This window comes from Hippichthys cyanospilos, chromosome 18 (assembly GCF_059441005.1).
Source record: "Hippichthys cyanospilos isolate Australia breed blue-spotted pipefish chromosome 18, RoL_Hcya_1.0, whole genome shotgun sequence".
NCBI lineage: Eukaryota > Metazoa > Chordata > Actinopteri > Syngnathiformes > Syngnathidae > Hippichthys > Hippichthys cyanospilos.
The window spans coordinates 9,120,564-9,139,785 of record NC_142386.1 but is presented as its reverse complement, the minus strand read 5'-3'; the positions used below and the strand labels follow the sequence as shown (position 1 = coordinate 9,139,785).

Here is a 19,222-nt window from a genome sequence, read left to right as displayed (position 1 = left end):
AGCAGCACATGCTACTCTGACTTGAGCATCAACTGTGTGTTTAATTGTGCCTCTCCACATCAGCAAACTTCAGCTTGCTCGGTTTATATATGATGCGTTTTCACAAAATTTGTCTCATGTCTCCGAAAACAAAGATTGAGATAATTAAACCCTTTGAAAAATCTATATTATAAATAGAGGTAGCCTTAACATTGATGATATGTGAGATTTTGAGAAAAGCGTGTTTAAAGCTCATTTTCAAATCCTTCATATGCAATTTGAACTTTTGCTGGGAAATGACCTGAAATCAATAATTCAAAACTAATCTCCCCAACATAAGCCTGGTTTTGTGAAAACACATCACATATGTATGGAAAATTACACAATACAACAACATGATGCAAATTAAAGACAATGGAAAACAATGCAGCATCTACAGTTTTCAGTGTAAGGTTTTATTTTTTTTCTACAACTTATGAAATAAAGAATGATGCCAATAACTGAGTTACTGTTCTTTTGAATGTTGTGTAAATATCTAACGTATTTTTAAGATCATAAGGCGCACCGCATTATAAGCCGCGGTCTCAATGAACAGATTTATCTGTGAGAATTTCCATTTAATTTGAGTAATTGTTTAATTTTTTTCAGGCAGTTTTCTTGCGCCAGATACACGCTTATTAATGTACGCATCAGAAAGAAAAAATCAAGTCAATTGGAGCAACAAATGACTTGCATGGCGGTAAACATACAGGCAATGTGGTGAGAAGGTCAATTTCAAAATAAACTTTTTTTTTTAAATCATATATGGACACAAATGCCTTGGTACACTTTTATTTTGAAGTCGTTCCCGGCATCATGTCAGACCAAAATTTATGTAGAATAGTCATTAATAATTAAATGGAAATGTGTTATTTGGTATTTTGGGTATATCATTTATATCATTTTATTATATATTATATATCATTTTTCACAAACCAAAAAATATACATATTTTTATCCAACTACTATTTTATTAGACTTTTTTGTTGGATATTCATAGGAAAAAACGGGTTATAAGGCACGCTGTAGAGAAAATGAAACTTTTTTTTCTGGTGGTGTGCCTCGACAGTATTTAATATCAACATAATTTTTGCTTTCACTTGAAAAATGGCTTAAAAGCTTCACAAAGTATATTGTATGCAATACTTATCGAAATGTTAGTCAGCATCACTAAAAAATACTGCATTGTTCTCTCCCCCCCACAAAAAAAGGTGTCAAAACAACCACCCTGACAAACACGGGATGCTTTTTTCCCACTCTCACGTTTTGTTCTTTCTTTTCTGATACTTTGTCACCATGTCTTGCAAACTGCAGGGAGAGTGTGGACGACACCCAAATGGGAACAAGAAAACAGAGAAAAAGAATAGGTGAGATATGCTCACGGCATTACAATGCCAACGTTGTTCCATAATCAGACAGAATTATTATCAACTGTGCCCTTTCTTCTCAAGCGGCTTATCTTTTTTCTTAATCTTTCTTTCTTTCCTTCTTTCTTTCTTTATTTCTTTCTTTCCTTCTTTCCTTCTTTCCTTCTTTCCTTCTTTCCTTCTTTCTTTCTTTCCAACACACAAAATATCAGCAGCATTCAATGGCATTAAACCAGGTCAGAGAGACGCATGACCCAGAATTACAAACTAAAAGAAGTCTCTGCTGGAGACAAAGAATAACAAGTTCTGATTGACAGACTGCAAAAAAACAATCCTGGCGCACTCATTAGAAATCGTTGCTTTCGACAGAAAAAAAGTTACACGTTGGAAATCCACTCCGACATATTTTTCAATCGAAGCAATGGGAGCGGTATTTTGTACCTGTTGATTAAGTCGTCATTTTCATCACTCTCCATTTCATCCTCGATGGCAGCCTGCAGGTCACCTATCCTCTTAAAGGCCAGTTTGAGATCCACTTGTAAGCTCTGATTTGCTGCCTCTAAGCTTTCAATGTCCATTTCCTGGCGAATGGATAATAAAGAGTCGTTTCCTCTTCGGTTCTGAGTACAATCACATTATCCCGTAGCGCCTACCAGCTCGTGTTTCTTTCGGCTCGCCTCGGACTCCTTCTTGGACACGTCGGCCATTTCTTCTTTCATGTCCCTTATTTGTCTCTGCATCCGTTTATTCTGTTCCTTCTCTCGGTTCTCCGCAGCGATGTATTGGTTTTTTTCCTCTGACATTTTCTCAAGATTCTCCTTTAGACGACCCACCAGGCTCTGATGGGGGGAAAAAGTCGTTATGTAAATTTTGAACCTTGCTTTGAACCCTGTGGCTTGTAGTATAGTGTGGTCTGGTGTTACAAATGTGGTTTATAATCTGGTTAGTCCTGTGCATTAAAAAATTAAATTTCTGTCCACTTTCTGTTGTTGCAGATTTTGTTTTTGTGGTTTATAATCTGGTGTGTCTTATAGTCAGAAAAATACCATCGATAAGAAAAATGATATAAATGTAGCCCTGTTAAACAAAATTGAGCATTATCATCTTTTGTGATCCAGTTCATGTGTTGGATCTCATTCAATTTTTCAGATGCAACTCATGTCATGGCTGCCTCCTGATACATATAAAATGAAAACGTCATGTCGGATTTGTATTTTCTCTAAAGGACGTTAAAAAGACACAAGGATTGTCTGACCTCCAGCCGTTTGATCTGTGTCCTCTCGTACTCCAATTTGGTTTCCAGCTCACGGATCTTGGCCTCTTGACGGCTCACAAGAGACTTTTCCACCATGGATTGTTCCTGAAACTCCAGCTGACTCTGCAGCGAATGAAGCTGTGCGAAGGACACAAAGACGCACACTTTTAGAACTGCGACACACACACTCCTAACTCCTCATAGCGCACTAAGTGCTAATTCTTGAACTCAGCTCTACTGTTTTCAAGGAGGGCTGAAGAATAATCAAAAATTGCATATATATATATATATATATATATATATATATATATATATATATATATATATATATATATATATATATATGGTTTCACCCATACATCATACATTTTGTATTTTGAAATGTTTGTACAACAGGAGTTCAAATCAACTTATTTACTTTTTTTAGATCGACAACATTCAAATAACTTCAAACTATTTGATATGATCGCGATGACTTGAGGGAAAGTCACTTAACCGTCCAATTAAGGTTCATTTCTTTCACTTGAATCATTTTTGGACTGATAAAAGAAGGAACGAGCCGTTGCAATAAAACCCCAAAGGCACAATGGTACTTCATGAGTGGTGAGTGGATTTTTTATTCCTGCTTTGATTTTATTCAAGAAGTCAGATTGCCCTTTTACTGGGGAAGATAACCATTTCAAGGTCAAATGCTTACGATGGCTATCGGTGTGTCTGGCATGCTCTTAACAACGGCTCAGAGCTCCCAGTCAAAACCGTTCTCATGGGTGGGCCTTACGGACAAGAACATGGAAGAAAAAAAAAAACTTTCACACGGGTATGAGGTGATATCACTGGATATTAGTGATTGTCAAAATTGTGGTATATGAAAGAATAACTGCAGGACATTCAATGCAAGGTTTTTTTTTGGGTTTTTTTTTTCCCCAGGTATTTTTTTTAGACCGATACCAGAAATAATCAACTGCCGTAGTAACCTACACTGATACCAAGTACCGATCCAACTAGTACGTTTGAGTCAACCCCCTGCCCCATACATAAAGACAGACATACGTATCGAACTAATATTTCCTGAACTTTGGGATTCCTGGCTCATGATTGTAAAACTGCTTTAACAGAGTTGATGATGCTGATATCGGCTGCCATTGTGAGTCCTGTTACCCTAAAAGAAAGACAGTATCAGCACCGCACTTTATCGTTATCCGCCTATCTCCACTCGTGCTTTTTGACACTCTACCATGCTACTGCATTTAAAGCTGGTGATGATAGAGGTACGTACAGAGCTACAGTATGATTTCTTTAGAAGGTTGAGAACACCTACCGGTTATCTAATTGACAATAATAGCAACTAGTTGAGAATGATAATGATCTTTTATGTGTCTGGTCCGACCTGAATTCAGAGGCAAAATGAGCGTGCACATGTATACCATAGTCAATGCAGCACAAGATTAAATTGCACTATATGCACAAAAAGAGCCACAAAGCACAATTATTATGATTCTACTAAATGTGTATTAAACCTGCTTAACATATCAATGCATGTAAATCCTGAGCCCGGATATTTACATGACAGACTGCAGTGTTATAGAATAAATAATGTGGTTGCTCCAGGTTAACAAGGAGCTGTAAGCATCTGCAAAATAAAACTATTCAAACACACAGTGTAGCCACATTCAGCCCTGAGATGGACTGGAGTGCTTTTTCTGAAGCCATTGCAGAAAAGAAAAGAGAGAAAGCACAATGGATCTGATACAGACACAACAACGACCTAGCGGCTTAATAGCAAGAGATGATGTGCTTTTGTTGCGAATGAGTTTCGGAGTGGAGTATTGGGACTGGGAGCTGATGTCACAGCAGATCAGCTATATGTGGGGCCGACCCTCAAAATGTTCTTATAAAAATATGCCGGCAACATCAAGCTGCTCAAGTGCATATAAATATATAGTGTTTTATCTATAGCGTAGCTATAGATAGAAAGATAGATAGATTACATATCCATCTGTGTGCGTGTGTGTGTGTATATATGTATATGTAAAGTTCACCTATGCACATTTGCATGCATATTTGAAGAGGGTTTGTGAGGAACATTCATTAAATTACTTATTCATGTGTTAAGATCAGTGTTTTGTTTCGCTTGTTTTGTTTTTATATGATTTTGTATACGACTAACCTACTCGTGCATTAACATGCATAAAATAAACATCCCGTAATGTGTTATGTTCAAGTCATCAATCCGTGTGATAATGATGATTTGTGTCATTCATCTGTGTGTGGTCTAAGCTAAGGAGACAAAAGTGGAATGATAGTGATTCAAGTATATGTAAATATTTGCTGACATTCAAAAGTATAACTCACGTGTTATGGATGTTTCATAGGGAAATATATGAATGTTTTATGATATCCACCCTAGAATTTGTCTAATAAGAAGGCGGCCGTGCGTGTACCTTTTCTTGAATCTCCTGCTTCTCCTTTGAGGCCTCCTCCAGCTGCGCCTGCAGGTCACTGATCTGGCTTAAATCTCTGGCCGACTAATGAACACGCATAATTAGAATATGACGGAAATGTATATGTGACATAATAAAAGCAAACTAAATGTATCTTGTTTACCTGGGCAACTGCAGCCTTGTGTTTCTTCATCAGTTCATTCATGTCTTCCTGGTCTTCCTCTGTCCGGGATTGCATGTCGTTCTTGTCTCTCTGAAGGCGGCTCACCTGCTCCTCCAACTGAGCCGCGGCGAAAAAAAAAAAAAAAAAAACAGGAGCAGGAATGGGACGTATTCATGGCCTCCAATAAATGGTCATTAGTGAATGTGGAAGTACTACTGGCAGGACGATGAGACCAATTGAAGATAATCAATGAGCTCATTTAGGCTGGCAAATGTGCAGCCGGAGCAGATTGCTGCCAATGTCCAAGAGTTCGTCCTCTCGGGTGATTGCAGACCTCCAAATGCTTTGTTTAATGTGAGACATTTGGAAGACGTGTCCTTGACATATACACAGCAATTAACAAGCAGCCCCAGAGACAAAAGCCTCTGTCAACAAGTTGCAAATGCAGCCAGCGCCCTTATGTGACAGCTATTAATGAGCATATTGTAATTTGAATTAAAAAAAAGGGCATCTTAGCCATTAGCGCAAATTAGGAATGCGACAAAATGTTTGGCGGAAACCGAAAATGAAAACTCATGGCTGAAAAGAAGAGGAAGAAAAAAAAAAACATCACCGCACGTAATCCAATTCCGAAATTAACTGTAACATCGCACGCATTTATTTTAATTAAGTAAAATATCAAATAACTTTTGCCCTATCATTTTGATATGGCTGCTTTGAATGCCCTGGATAGTGCTAATGCTGGAGACCTGTGTCCAATGACAGAGTTATGGATGTACTGTACTTGAGTTTGAAATGCCTAACTGCGATTGAATGCACCCCAAGCACGGCATACACAGTTAGCACCTAGTGCTAACGCTGCAGACTTGTGCCATACAACGAGAGGGAAATTGATGAGCGTTTTCTTAATCAGGGATTGAATGTGATTACTTTTTAATTGTGGTGTGTTGACGATCATACACAATCACCTCCCGTCAAGGCATTTTTGCACTGGACACTTACCACTGGATCTGGCACAATGTGTTATTTTTAACAATTGCCATCTAGGTCAACCTGTGGGCCCCTCCCAATTACGGTCTCTTCTGAAGGTTTCTTATTTTCCCCAGATGCCGTTTTTGAGGGTTTTTTTTTCCACTTCCGAGCACTTTGTTCCATGGATGCTGTTGTGTATTTTTGGTGTTCTGTATGATTTCTTTTTCACCTGTGAAGCCCTTTAAGACTGTGGTGATCCAAAAAAAATTGATTTAACGTGAGGTAAAGGCAATGAAAATGACTACTTCCTTAAAAGTTATGTAGGCCATCTTCGAAATAAAAGCTGACTTTATTGCATTTTCGTTGTTTTTTTTGGTTCGTTTATTTTGTGTGATGTGATGTTGTCTTCTTTGTGGGTCTTTTTTTTGGATTGACTGCAGTCCGAGGAAAGAAAGGGAACCTCAGCAGTGTTTTTTTTCTAACCCACTGAGATGCTTGACAGTAGTCGCCAACCATGCGATACTTCTTACCTTCTCTTGTGTGTGAAAGTCAGACAGATGTAGGCCAGTTTTTACATCATCACAACATTTGTTTTGGGTTGCATTATTTTGGTTTTCATTGTCTTTAGGCCGGAAAACGAAAATGCTTTTTTTGGGCCTATTAACAATTTTTTGTTGCAACATCAGTGCTAATTTTAGAAATCACGCAAATGCTGATTTACAATGCTGATGGTACAACAAAGCGCTCAAGATCTGTCGTTTACATTTGACTTCAGTGAATTAAAGTCATCTTAGACGAGTAATTGTAATACACTTAATAAACTTGAGTTATTTCAATACACCCTCAAGTTGCATGACTACTCACAGACAGTTTGGCTTTCATCACGTCCTCCATTTGGATATGTAAGTCCTCTATCTCTAGCTCCATACTTTTTCGAGCTTTCACTGCAGCTGCACAAGTGAACTCAGACTCCTCCAGCTATAAGAAGTAGGAAAGAGGAAGAAGGTAAAATAATATCATCTTAGACCTTGCAGTGGATTCAGGATTATTCTGCCAGTATGACCTTCTCAAAAGTATTAAGAGTGGCATACTTGATTTTTCAATTGGATGACCTCCCTCTTGCTTGGGGCGTTGCTTTTCAGGTGGTCCAGCATAATCTGAGCATCGGCCAGCAGGACTTTGGTTCTCTTCAGGTCTTTCCTCAGCCTCTTCTCGCTCTCTACGTCCCTGTGACTCACCTGAATGACAAATCATTCCTGTCCAGCCAGTGTGGATAAACACGCTCTTCTTTTATCACAACTCTCAGCAACTGACGAGATTTAGCAGTAAATTACCCCCTCCCCCCCAACCGAATACACAAACACACTAACACACACAGGTCTAGTGCTGACAGGATGAAGACGAGACAAATGGGGCTAACCTGGTCCTGCGCGCTCAGCAGTTTGGACTCCAGCTCACGTCTCTCGCGCAACACTTTTTGCTTATCGTCGTATTCTTCCTCCAGCTGCACCTCCATCTGTTTCAGCTGGGAGACGCACGGACGGAGCGTCAGGTGCACACAAATGCAATACAGACAAAATTGCCCGTGCAATGTAACCTTGGCCCTCTTTTGTTTGTGGAGTATTTCAAATTTGCAATCAGCTATTCGGTACACCTGCAATGTGTGCCGTTTGGGTCTTTGCATTCCAATATATATATTTTTGCCCCTTATGCAAAAGTAAACAAAGTATTACAGACACATTTCATTACGATGAAGTGCATTTACACAGCACGGAAAAAAAAAAGCCACAGTAGTCGTAACGAAACTACAGGGTGGAGCAAAATTAATCCAGATTATCTATGATACCTATCTGAACAAGAATTATCTCAGCACGGCATCAATAAGCATCGGCGATGATCTCATTTAAATATTTCACTGCCAGATGAGAACTCACTAGACCAGGGATCCCCAAACTCAGTTTTTGAGGGACACTACCCTGTATGTTTTAGGGGTTTCCATCTTCCAGCACACCAGATTCAAATGATCAGCTCTTCCGATCCGCAGAAGCTTGATAAAGATCCTCATCATTTGAATGAGCTTTCTTGGAGGACGGAATTGAGCGAAAATTAATGTGTTTTCGGAAACCGCTCATTTTCTTATGAAGAAAACGGAATTTTCCCATGTTCAATTCTTCAGATGTATATTATTGTGTGGTAAATCTAATTCTACATTAGGGTAGGTAGATACTTGATTCATACTATGTTTGAAAATTGAAACAGGGGTGGTGGCCTATGAGTAAAAAGAGAAATAAAAAAATCGTGTTACAAATTAATGAGATGTGTTTTCACAAAACCAGGCTTATGTCGGCGAGATTAATTTTGAGTGACAGAAAAACAAAGTTCACACAGAGGTGTCCATTTTGGGATTTCTACAAAAAATAAACCCCTTAAGGTATCTGCTTTCATTTTCCAGCAGCCACTATGAAGAGAATGATGCGCCTGAGTAATGAGTGTTTTTCTCAAAACTAGAGATTTCAACTTGGCAACAACTGTCAGTTTTTGAGCGACTCCCATATTATACATCACGTTAAAGGAAATTAAGTGCAGAATTAGAATAAAGCAACATCTCGTTTTTCATTTTCAGAGACTGAGTCTGATTTTGTGAAAATGCACCACAAAGAGATCAATAAGTACAGCTCCTGCATGAGATGTCATTTGATGTCACGTGAAGAAGCCACTGACTGTACTGAAACTGTCATGCAATACAGTATGGAGACATAAAAATGTATACTTGACGATCTCGCCCACAGGTCCCCATCCACCTACTCAGCCGTGAAACATTTGATATTGGGCTGCATAGAGAGACCAAAAAAAAAAAAAAAATATATATATATATATATATATATATATATATATATATATATATATATATATATATATATATATATATATGTTTTATTGATCATAGCCTGAAAGAAATATTTTATTTGAAAATCAGGTGCATTCCCCGGTGCCTCATGTACACGTCAAAGCCCTCGTCTCAGCAGTCAATTCAGCAGGTAGTTAAAAAAAAAAAAAGGAGGCCTAGAAAGGAGCAAAAAATGATTTAAAAAAATGTGTTTGGGGAGATTCTTGGGAAAAGGCCAGATGATGAGGAAAAAACAACTTTGAAGAAAAAAAAAAAGCTTTTAAGCGACAAGAACAGCAATCTTGCGGAAATTACGGTTAACCGCTACAGCATACTCACACACAAATTCTATTTCGTGGGATATTTTGTCGGGCTCGTAAATGTGGCAATGAGGCATTCAAAACGGCCTCCTACCGCCCCAAAAAAGAAAAAAAATATTTTCAACATCCAGTCTTTTTGAAACAAGATTTTCCCGCAATGACAGTGATCAAAATGTAGACCAGACATTACTTTACAATTGTCATTGTATCCCATTGCACCAAGATCATTATCACCTCCTTTCGTCTTTTTCCTTCATGGGTAGACACAACGAATCAATTGCCTCCATGGAAGCCTGTCTCCTGCATCCTCTTCTCTCACACCAACCACCTTCGTGTCTTCTGTCACTACATCAATAAACCTCCTCTTTGGTCTTCCTTTACGCCTCCTGCCTGGCAAATTGAAACCAGCACCTTTCTACCTACATATATTCACGATCTCTCCTCCAGACTTGTCCGAACCATGTCAGTCTGGCCTCTCTGACTTTATCTCCAAAACCTTTAACGTGCTGTCCCTCCGAAATATTCATTCCTGACACTATCCATTCTGGTCACTCCCAAAGCGAAGCTCAGCATCTTCATCTCTGCTACATCCAGCTCAGGCTCCCATCTTTTCCTCGTTGCCGCTGTCTCCAGGCCAAACGGCCGTTGCTCTGGACGTTTGAAATACTTGAAAATCCACAACCTTCTTTAACTATTTTCATTGAATCCTCCTTTTTCCATTTGGGTCCCTCTTATTCATACACATATATACTATCTTGCTGTGGCTGACCTTCATTGCTGTCTTTTCAACCTCCACCACTCTGGCTTCTCCTCCACAGGTTCCCTATTCTCACTAGAAATCACAGTCATCTGCAAACAACATAATCCATAGAGATTCTTGTGTAATCTAAACATTGCCCCAAGATAATCGCACAAAGTACATTCACTGCAACAAGGATTTCTGTTTATACTTAACTGTTTGTTTTTTAGTCAGTTGGTCAAAATATGACATTACGTGAAACTGATCCATTGCGCAAGGCATGATGCGTAACACTGCTTTTGTCTTTTTTTTTGTTTTCAATAAACCTTGACATCAGAAAGAACATTATGCAGTTTGACATATTGCTATGAAGGTATTCTTTTCAGTGTTGCTTCGACCAGCTCCAAGCCTCTTGGGAATATGTATATGACTATAAGAATGAGCGGGAGCTACCTTCTTACTGCAGGACCGCCTGATCTCATCCACTTCCTCATCCTTGCTCTCAATGTCTTTGGAGTGGCTCTGTCTCTGCCTTTCCATCTCCATCTCAAGACGCAGCTTAGCCTAGAGAGGGAACACACTGAATAATACGCAAAGCATAACAAATATATATATATATATATATATATATATATATATATATATATATATATATATATATATATATATATATATATATATATATAATATTTATATATATATATATATATATATATATATATATATAATATTTATATATATATATATATATAATATATATATATATATATATATATATATATATATATATATATATATATATAATATTTATATATATACAGTGTATATATATATATATATATATATATATATATATATATATATATATATATATATATATATATATATATATATATATATATATATATATATGTATCCACACACACACACACAACACACACACACCCTTCACATACCTGCTCCAGCATCTGGATGGTTCCAGCTTGTTCATCCAGTTCCTCCTCTTGGTCTTTCACCTTGGCCTCAAGGTCACGAAGCTGCTTCTTGACCTTGGCCAGTGATGCTTCATCCTTGGACTCCTGTGAAGTGAGATCCTGCAATTCGGCCTCCAGCTGCTGCACCTTCATGTTGGCAGCGCACAAGTCAGCATCTTTTTCCTGCGGTCCAATGACAGAACAGTCAGTGGGTATGCTTGTGCCAGGGTGGCATACTAAGAGAGAAAACAAGCAGGATGTAGAATTTTCCGTATAAACCTGAAGCTGCTGTTGGATGTTGAATATCTCAGCTGCCATTGTGTCTTTCTCACGAGCTAGTTTCTCCCTCAGACTTTTTTCTCTTTGTACTTCAGCCTGGGCCTGGTTCTGCTCAAGATCAAATCTGACATATACACACAACGTAATAAATGTAGTGATTAGAAGACATGTGGTATAAAAATCTAACCTTCTGCATCACATTATTTCCCATACTGCCACAATCTCAAGTAAAAACTTCAAATTTCAGCTTTTTAACATTTTAAATATTGTACCGTATTTTCCGCACTATAAGGTGCACCGGATTATAAGGCGCACCCTCAATTAATTACATTTTTTAAAACTTTTTCAATCACAATATAGTAATACTCAAAGTAATAACAATAATAACTCAAATAATAACTCTAAACTCTCAATAGCATCATAACTCAATGTCAAAATGACCAACCTTGTTACACTGTAAACACACAAAAGAAACAGGTAAAGCTTGCTTTATCAGTTATCAATATCAATATTGATCCATATATAAGGCGCACCTGATTATAAGGCGCACTATCAGCTTTTTTTAAAAAAAAATTAAGGCTTTTAGGTGCGCCTTATAGTGCAGAAAATGCGGTAACTTGACTGAATCCCATTCAATATTCAGGTCTTGAATTTAAAGCGCCTCCCCTTAGCTGTTTTCTACTTCCATTAGCCTGGTGTTTTGGTACTGGGCTGTGATAATATGCACCGTGTTTTCCTCAGTTGTTGAGGCAGGAAACACTTATGGTTAGTGAACGGAAAAGCCAAGTGTTTCATGTTGTCAGCTCGCCTCATTGTAATTTTTCCCTCGGTGAAGCGCAGCTGAAAATAATTTCCCCTACAGAGCATCTTCAATTAGCCACAGGGGATGACTTCTTGAGTGCTTTAAGTCTGAGTCATTTTCGGAGCTAAAGCAATTCTGCAGATTCCAGAGCAATTTAGCCACTATTCAAATGAATGGGAAGGGGAGATGGTTAGTGTTGGTATGGGGTGTGCATGGTCACATGGAATGACAAAAAAAAGTGTAGAATGTAATAAGATGATTAGCATCGCTATCTGGAACCACTCCACCGAAAACAAAATACATCTGGTCCTAAAGAATACAGGTGCAAGCGTAAATGGTTCCCCTATATGTCTGCATGTGTCCACGTGATTGGTTGGTGATCAGTCTTAACTGGAGGGGTAGAGAAGGCACATAATAGCGCTGCTTAAAGCAAGGTATCCAGTTTAGCTCTGATTGCCACAATAGATTTTGGAATCGTTCTTATTTTGGGGTGTGCGCAGAATAGCAATTGCTTCATCAGCAACAGACATTAAAAAACATGACGTTGCACCAGCAGGACACAGTATAACCTGTCAACATTGTAATTCAACCAAGGAAGAATAAAACAAAGGACAACTATAAAGGACGTTGTGTTCTTTTTTTCGTGGCACTTAGAATTTGCTTTCCTATTTTGTGTGGATTGATTAGAATAAAGTGGTGCTTTTCAATTATTTTTTGCAACACCCCCCCAGCATAAAGAAAACGTTTCGCAACCCCCACATTCGCCATGGTGACTATAAATATGATCACTGTCAATAAAGAATGTTTAGGTATAGCTAATATCGTATCCTTTTTAACATTAACATAAGAAAAAAGTATATAATTCAACTTTCAACCAATGTTCACTTTTTAATTGTAATATATTGGCACTCCTGTGTTAATGTTCCAGATTAATCTACATTTATTATTGTTTATTGATTTGAATATTTTTTTTCATCAAAAAGCTCCGCTGGTCAAAAAAGTTTTTTTTCTATTTCAGACTAACCTGTAACCTGCATTAACCCTGTAAAAGTAAACCTTTGTTGAGAGTTGATTTATATTGCTTTTTGTGTTAATGTTAAGAATTTTAGGTATACAACTTTTATGCCATCACAACTTTTAGTCATCATGGCAAGTGTGGGAGTGTGAATTATTTTCTCTTTCCTGGAGGGGCTTAGCAAAAAATTTAAAAACACTGGTCTGGTTTTTACAAATGACTCCATATGAGTATAAAAAACGTCTTAATAGAGATACGTCTAGAATTAAAGCTGAATAAATTTGGACTTTTTTGCTGTGCTGGATTGTTTATTGAGGTTTTAAGGCGTACTGGGTTATTAGACCAGTGCTTCTCAAATTGTGGGGCGGGCCTCCCTAGGGGGGGCACGGATAACCACAGGGGAAAGGGTCTGTTTTTGTCATGTGAAGTGTAATTGCAATAAAGTAAGATTTTTTTATTTTTTTTTGTTTCAGGCACTTTGATGCACTTGTTTATGTTTTTTTTTCAGTTTTAGACTAAGCTGTAATCCAAATGAAAATGTAAAAAAAAAAAAGTTGTTGAAAAATTATTTATATTGCTTTTTTCTTTTGTTAAAGTTAAAAAGAATACAGCTTCAGGTATACTTATACAATTTTAGGGATAATAATCTTATTTTTACAGTAGTTAGGCACTTCCAGTGGTGCAGGGGGTCATGAAAGGTTTTCTCTTTCCTAGAGGGGGTCTTGGCAAAATACTGCTTTAAAAGTACTGCTTTAGACCTAAACATTGAGACTCATAGTACTATATACTAGACATTGTGATTTATAATCTGGTATTTTATGAAAAAAAAAAAATGGTCGAACAACAATCCAGCCAATACAATGGACATTTTTTTTTAATTGTTCAATTCTTATGGTCATACTGAAAAAGAACCAGTACGGCAGAACAAAGGCCTAAATCATGTCCGCAAGCAACAACTGTCAAATTATTAAAATAACTCATCACCCTCAAGGAGAATGGCATATTCAACTAATGGTACAAGGCAGTACTTTTTTTTCGGAGAATGTGACTCAACACACTCATCAGTATAAAAACGGCGGATAAACGCGCATAGCTGCAGTAAAGACAGGAAGAAGGAAGTGTGGCGTGAATGGAAACTGACTTCCTCTGCTTCTTTTCCAAATCGTGGTTGCGGCTCTGGAGGCCCTCCAGATGACGGCGTGTATCCTGCAGCTCAGCCGTCATCTTCTGGCACTTCTTCTTCAGCTGCTGCACAGAGTGCTGCACATCCTCATTGTCTGTCTTCAAGTCGGCCAGCTGCAGCAGGCACGTTATCAACATACAAAGCGGAGGCGATCAAATATTAAATATACTGTAGCCTTTCTAAATGATTGAATATGACAAAAGCGTCTTGCCCTTCTCTCAAGATGTCTTTTGCTCTGCTGCTCCGTTTCCAGCTTGTCATCAAACTCTTGTTGGAGTTTCTTTTTGGTGAATTCCATTTCCCGAATGGCTCTGTTGTATTTTATGCGCCACTCACCCCCTGAAGAAGAATATGTAAGGAAATCATATTTTGACATTTAGGCATCTCCTGCTTTTAATGCAGGCCATGTGGTATACAAAGATGAAGGGGCTCAAAAGCTCAATGATGACTGATGCTGTGGATTATGTCCCACATTGTCCGAGCTGTGCAGTTTATTACATTGAAGGACTGAAATAAAATAATCTCAAATGAAATAAAACCGGTTTTCATCCAATCTTGACCTCACGAGGTCAAAATATTTGACAGGAGGAGGCCTACAAAGCGGCCCTCGAATTTGACTCTAATCTCGGATAAACGTGAGCTCCACAAGCCCGAGCTCGCAACAATGGCAGTCGGAGGAAGACGTGACTAAGTGGCTCTTTGCATGCCTCTTAGCCGACCCTAATTCTGAAGCTGTCGCGGCCTATCAGAACTATGACAGCGTCCGGGCAGCCGCATTCAGTTTTGGGTTCATTTCCGAGTCTTATCATTTTTTTTCGAGGCTGTCCATGTCTCCTTCACACTGCAACACCGGCTCCTCCATCAACGCTGCTCATTAGCATATATATAGCATAATGACAACTTGCAAGGCCACCGGCTCAGATCTCAACGATTATTTTCTCATTCATCTAAGAATTTTGATATGCTCTGTAATGGCTTGTCTCCGGAGGTTGGTTTGAGGGAATGTGTGAGCACAAGGAGCCAAAAAAAAAAGAAGAGGCACGTGGACAATGCTCTCTCAGTGGGAGCTCACTTTCTCAGTCGGTGCCGACCAATCGGCGACCGACATTACTTGTATGCCTGGGAGAGAACATTTTAATCCCCTAGTGTGAAATCCCAAACTTGGGGAATATGCTTAATAGCATTATGCAATATGTCTAACTGTCATGTCGCCTACTGAAACAGGCGACAAAAGCTAGTGACTCCCACAGCGAAAATTAGAATAAGTGAGATTTTTTAAGCTGTCCACACTATGCATTCCCCGGATGCTTAATTAGGTACACTTGAACAATCTTTCTGCCGTTTGTAGGTGAAAATGTTCTACGTTGTACGACTTTGTCACGAATCGGATCTGCAAGTGTACCTAATTTCGTGGCAATTAACTCATTCATTGCCAGCCCGGTTAAATTTCATATTTAACGTATATATCTGTCAATGGGAGTGAATATGAGTTCAGTATCTCAAATGCTGCCGATGATGTATCTAGAACTGTGTCAAAAAAAAAAAAAAAATCAAGATTCTCATTTATTACGATCCAGAAACGACTTAAAACGTCCGAAAATGGACAGTATATAAAAAAAAAAAAACTCGGCTGTCTGTTGGCTTCAGTGTAAGTATGCTGAATGTACACTGCCAGGGAAGAGGCAACAAACATTATATCACATATCAAAGGCGTGCTGTGAAGGTAAACGTAAAGTAAACACAGAAAATAATGCATGGACATCAATGCAATAGCCGCAGCACGCTTTTATATGAAGTTGGCCTTCACAGCGGTGGTGGCTACTCGCTATCTGTCCTCCTCCTAATGGACACAGTTTCTTTTTTCTTTTTTTTTTTTATCTCCACCAACATGAACACACCAGCATTAAAAGAAAAATATCCATTCAATCACTGATTAAGGACGCAAATAAACCACAAGCCAATTACGCTGTCATTGTACGATATGGCACAAGTCTCCAGCGTTACAGCTAGCACGTACCTAAGTGCATTCAAATAGCGTAAAAAAAAAAAATTCAAACTCTCTCAATGGTCCATCTATGCATTCAGTGTTAATATGTCAATCTATGAAAGTTGACTTACATCAAAAAGAACTACGTGGTAAAAATTACGAACAAGGCTACGGTCTTCCATTGTAGCAGTTGCCATGGCAATAAAGCAAAATAATCATTGTCCATCAAATGATTTTGAATGGAAATTAATTTTGGATCAAAAATTGATTCAGAATTGAATCATAGAGCCAAAAACTATGAGTCAAATATTCCCACTCCCAGTTTTAATCACATCAACTAACCAGCATCGTCATCGTTGTCCAACTCCCCGTTGAGTTCTGATGTTTTCATGAGCCGTGCTTCCATCACTTCCATCTCCTGCACTTCCATTTGTTTCTTCATTGCCTCAAATTTTGCCTGAATCACATGTTTAACATTTTATTTGAAAGTATTGATATCACAAAAATCTTTTTAATCACTGTGCTTATTTGCCTGCAGGTCCTTCATGTCCTTCTCAAGACGTAATCTCTCAGCCGTCTCGCTCTCCAGCAACTGGGACGCTGACTCGCTTGTGCTCCTCTCATCAGCAAGTTCTGCCAACAAATCTGCAATCTGTCCACATACAACATCAACAACTTACTCATTACAGTTGTTTGCAATATACAGTGAACCCCGCAGTAATATTACTGATCATCCCATTTGCTACCCGGTGAATACCTTGTTTACACACACACACACAAATATATATATATATTGTATTTTCCGCACTATAAGGCGTACCTAAAAGCCTTTAAAAAAAAAAAAAAGCTGGCGGTGCGCCTTATAATCAAGCGCCTTATATATGGATCAATATTGAGATTGAGATTCGTAGATGGGGAATGAACTGATGAAGTAAGCTTTACCTGTTTCTTTTGTGTGTTTACAGTTGAACAAGGTTGGTCGTATTGACTTTGAGTTATTATGCTACTGAGAGCTTAGAGTTATTTGAGTTATTGTTATTACTTTGAGGATTACTATATTGTGATTGAAAAAGTTTTAAAATATGTCATTAATTGAGGGTGCGCCTTATTTATGGAAAACGTTTTAAAATAAGTCATTAATGGAAGTTGCGCCTTATAATCCGGTGTGCCTTATAGTGGGGAAAATACGGTACACATATACATATATATATATATATATATATATATATATATATATATATATATATATATATATATATATATATATATATATATATATAATGTGTGTGTGTTTATAGATACATATACATATGTTTATTTTGGCAGCTTCACGCTTCCGTACATGTTCATTGAGACGCATATAATATTTTAGAGCGCCTTATAGGTGGAAAAACACAATAATCCAAGCACTTTTTTTAAAATAGTTTCTTTATCTGAGCTTTTCACCTGTCAGGGATGGGTCTAGATAGTATCCCCTGAAATAGATAGGGGTTCACTGTAACTCTTTATTGTAACATCAACCATTTTGAAAACCATCCCCAGAACCCACTCTGCTTTCTAGTCGATCTGTGTTCAGTCTCAGCTCGTTGCGTTCTTTCTCCACCTTCTCCAACTTGGACTTCTGCATCTGGATCTCCTCCTGAAGCACAGGACAAATATTACACAAAGGTGTTGAATTAATTTAATAAATGTGTGTGATTGTGAATGAAGTTGCAATGGATTGAAATGAGCTCACATCTTTACTCCGCATCTGGTCCTCAGTGAGCTGCACCTTAATGAGTGGCTGGACAGTAGTGAAGAGCTTCCACCATGGCCAGTCCTTCACACCACGGTTTTTTTGGATGTTTTTCTGGATGCAACGAATTGCTAGATCCTGAATCTGTTGGCATTACAAGACGTCCATCAAGAAATGTATTGAAGAATCATTGATTACATAATGATAGATAACCCTTTTGTTGTATTGGTCTGGGAAGGATCTTTGTACTTTTGTCTGTTGTGGAAGAATAAGCTTCAAAATGCAGTTAGCATTTTTCATTAGCGAGAGATCGCTTGGCTGGGATAGGCACCAGCAAGCCTGCACCCTAGGATAACCAGCTATGGAAAATGGATAGATTTTTGGAATATCCATTAAAATGGAATAAAATAAGCATATACTCCGCCTATGTAAAAGGTACATATAAGTTTTGCATGAAAATTTTTATTTTTTATTTTATTTTGCTTTCTTTGAGAGAATGCAAAGATCAAACCAGTCATAATGTGACAAGTAGATGAAGAAAGAGGAGCATACACTGATTTCATATTTTCCAGAATCCATCCAGCATGTTGTTATATTCCAGCCTATTTGCAGCATATGTGTCAGCTGTTGTGGACAATAGTTTTTGGTCTATATCTTTTAAGTCATTGGTGTTACCCTTCTAATTCCCCGTGTGCTCAGTCGAGGACTCTTGTGTTCGGGTTAGATGCAATTAACTTTGCTGTCTCAATGAGACACAATGAACACAACAGTGGAAACTAATGAGTAGGCTGTGTCTTTGGAGGCTAAAAGGATATTAGCGATAACCAGCTACAATCTAAAGCAATATGAAATAAAATGGTTGAGAATTACAAAAATAGTAGAACTCTGACTGAGTGGAGCTGTACCAAAAAACAGAAATACAGCCAACGATTTTCATGATTGGAATTGATTGGATTTTTTTTTTTTTTGAGTTGTTTTTTGGTGTTGTGAGATTTCGGGTTTCTGTTTTGTTTATGTTCAAAGTTAATTTTTCTGTTCCCCTCGGGTGTGTCCTCCCTGTAAGTGTTCTTATTAGTGTGATTAGT

The 19,222-nt window shown here is 38.0% G+C and overlaps 1 protein-coding gene across 10 annotated transcripts in view; it reads right to left on the bottom strand.

Moving 5' to 3' along the window:
- Positions 1–19,222, bottom strand: part of LOC148408871 (unconventional myosin-XVIIIa-like) — a 79,843-nt gene that overhangs the window by 12,121 nt on the left and 48,500 nt on the right. For 7 of the 10 annotated variants that reach the window (XM_088440913.1, XM_088440918.1, XM_088440919.1 and 4 more), the window contains 18 exons: positions 18,138–18,281; positions 17,952–18,041; positions 16,935–17,054; positions 16,745–16,859; positions 14,627–14,754; positions 14,374–14,528; positions 11,416–11,539; positions 11,119–11,319; positions 10,616–10,726; positions 7,637–7,741; positions 7,308–7,454; positions 7,081–7,194; positions 5,245–5,361; positions 5,082–5,165; positions 2,641–2,778; positions 2,039–2,224; positions 1,827–1,966; positions 1,282–1,326 (listed from right to left, as the gene is read on the bottom strand). In XM_088440913.1, the coding sequence (XP_088297039.1) occupies positions 1,282–1,326; positions 1,827–1,966; positions 2,039–2,224; positions 2,641–2,778; positions 5,082–5,165; positions 5,245–5,361; positions 7,081–7,194; positions 7,308–7,454; positions 7,637–7,741; positions 10,616–10,726; positions 11,119–11,319; positions 11,416–11,539; positions 14,374–14,528; positions 14,627–14,754; positions 16,745–16,859; positions 16,935–17,054; positions 17,952–18,041; positions 18,138–18,281 (2,264 nt within the window). The remainder of the gene's footprint in view (positions 1–1,281; positions 1,327–1,826; positions 1,967–2,038; positions 2,225–2,640; positions 2,779–5,081; positions 5,166–5,244; positions 5,362–7,080; positions 7,195–7,307; positions 7,455–7,636; positions 7,742–10,615; positions 10,727–11,118; positions 11,320–11,415; positions 11,540–14,373; positions 14,529–14,626; positions 14,755–16,744; positions 16,860–16,934; positions 17,055–17,951; positions 18,042–18,137; positions 18,282–19,222) is intronic. The other 3 variants (XM_088440920.1, XM_088440921.1, XM_088440916.1) reach the window with 1 other exon arrangement.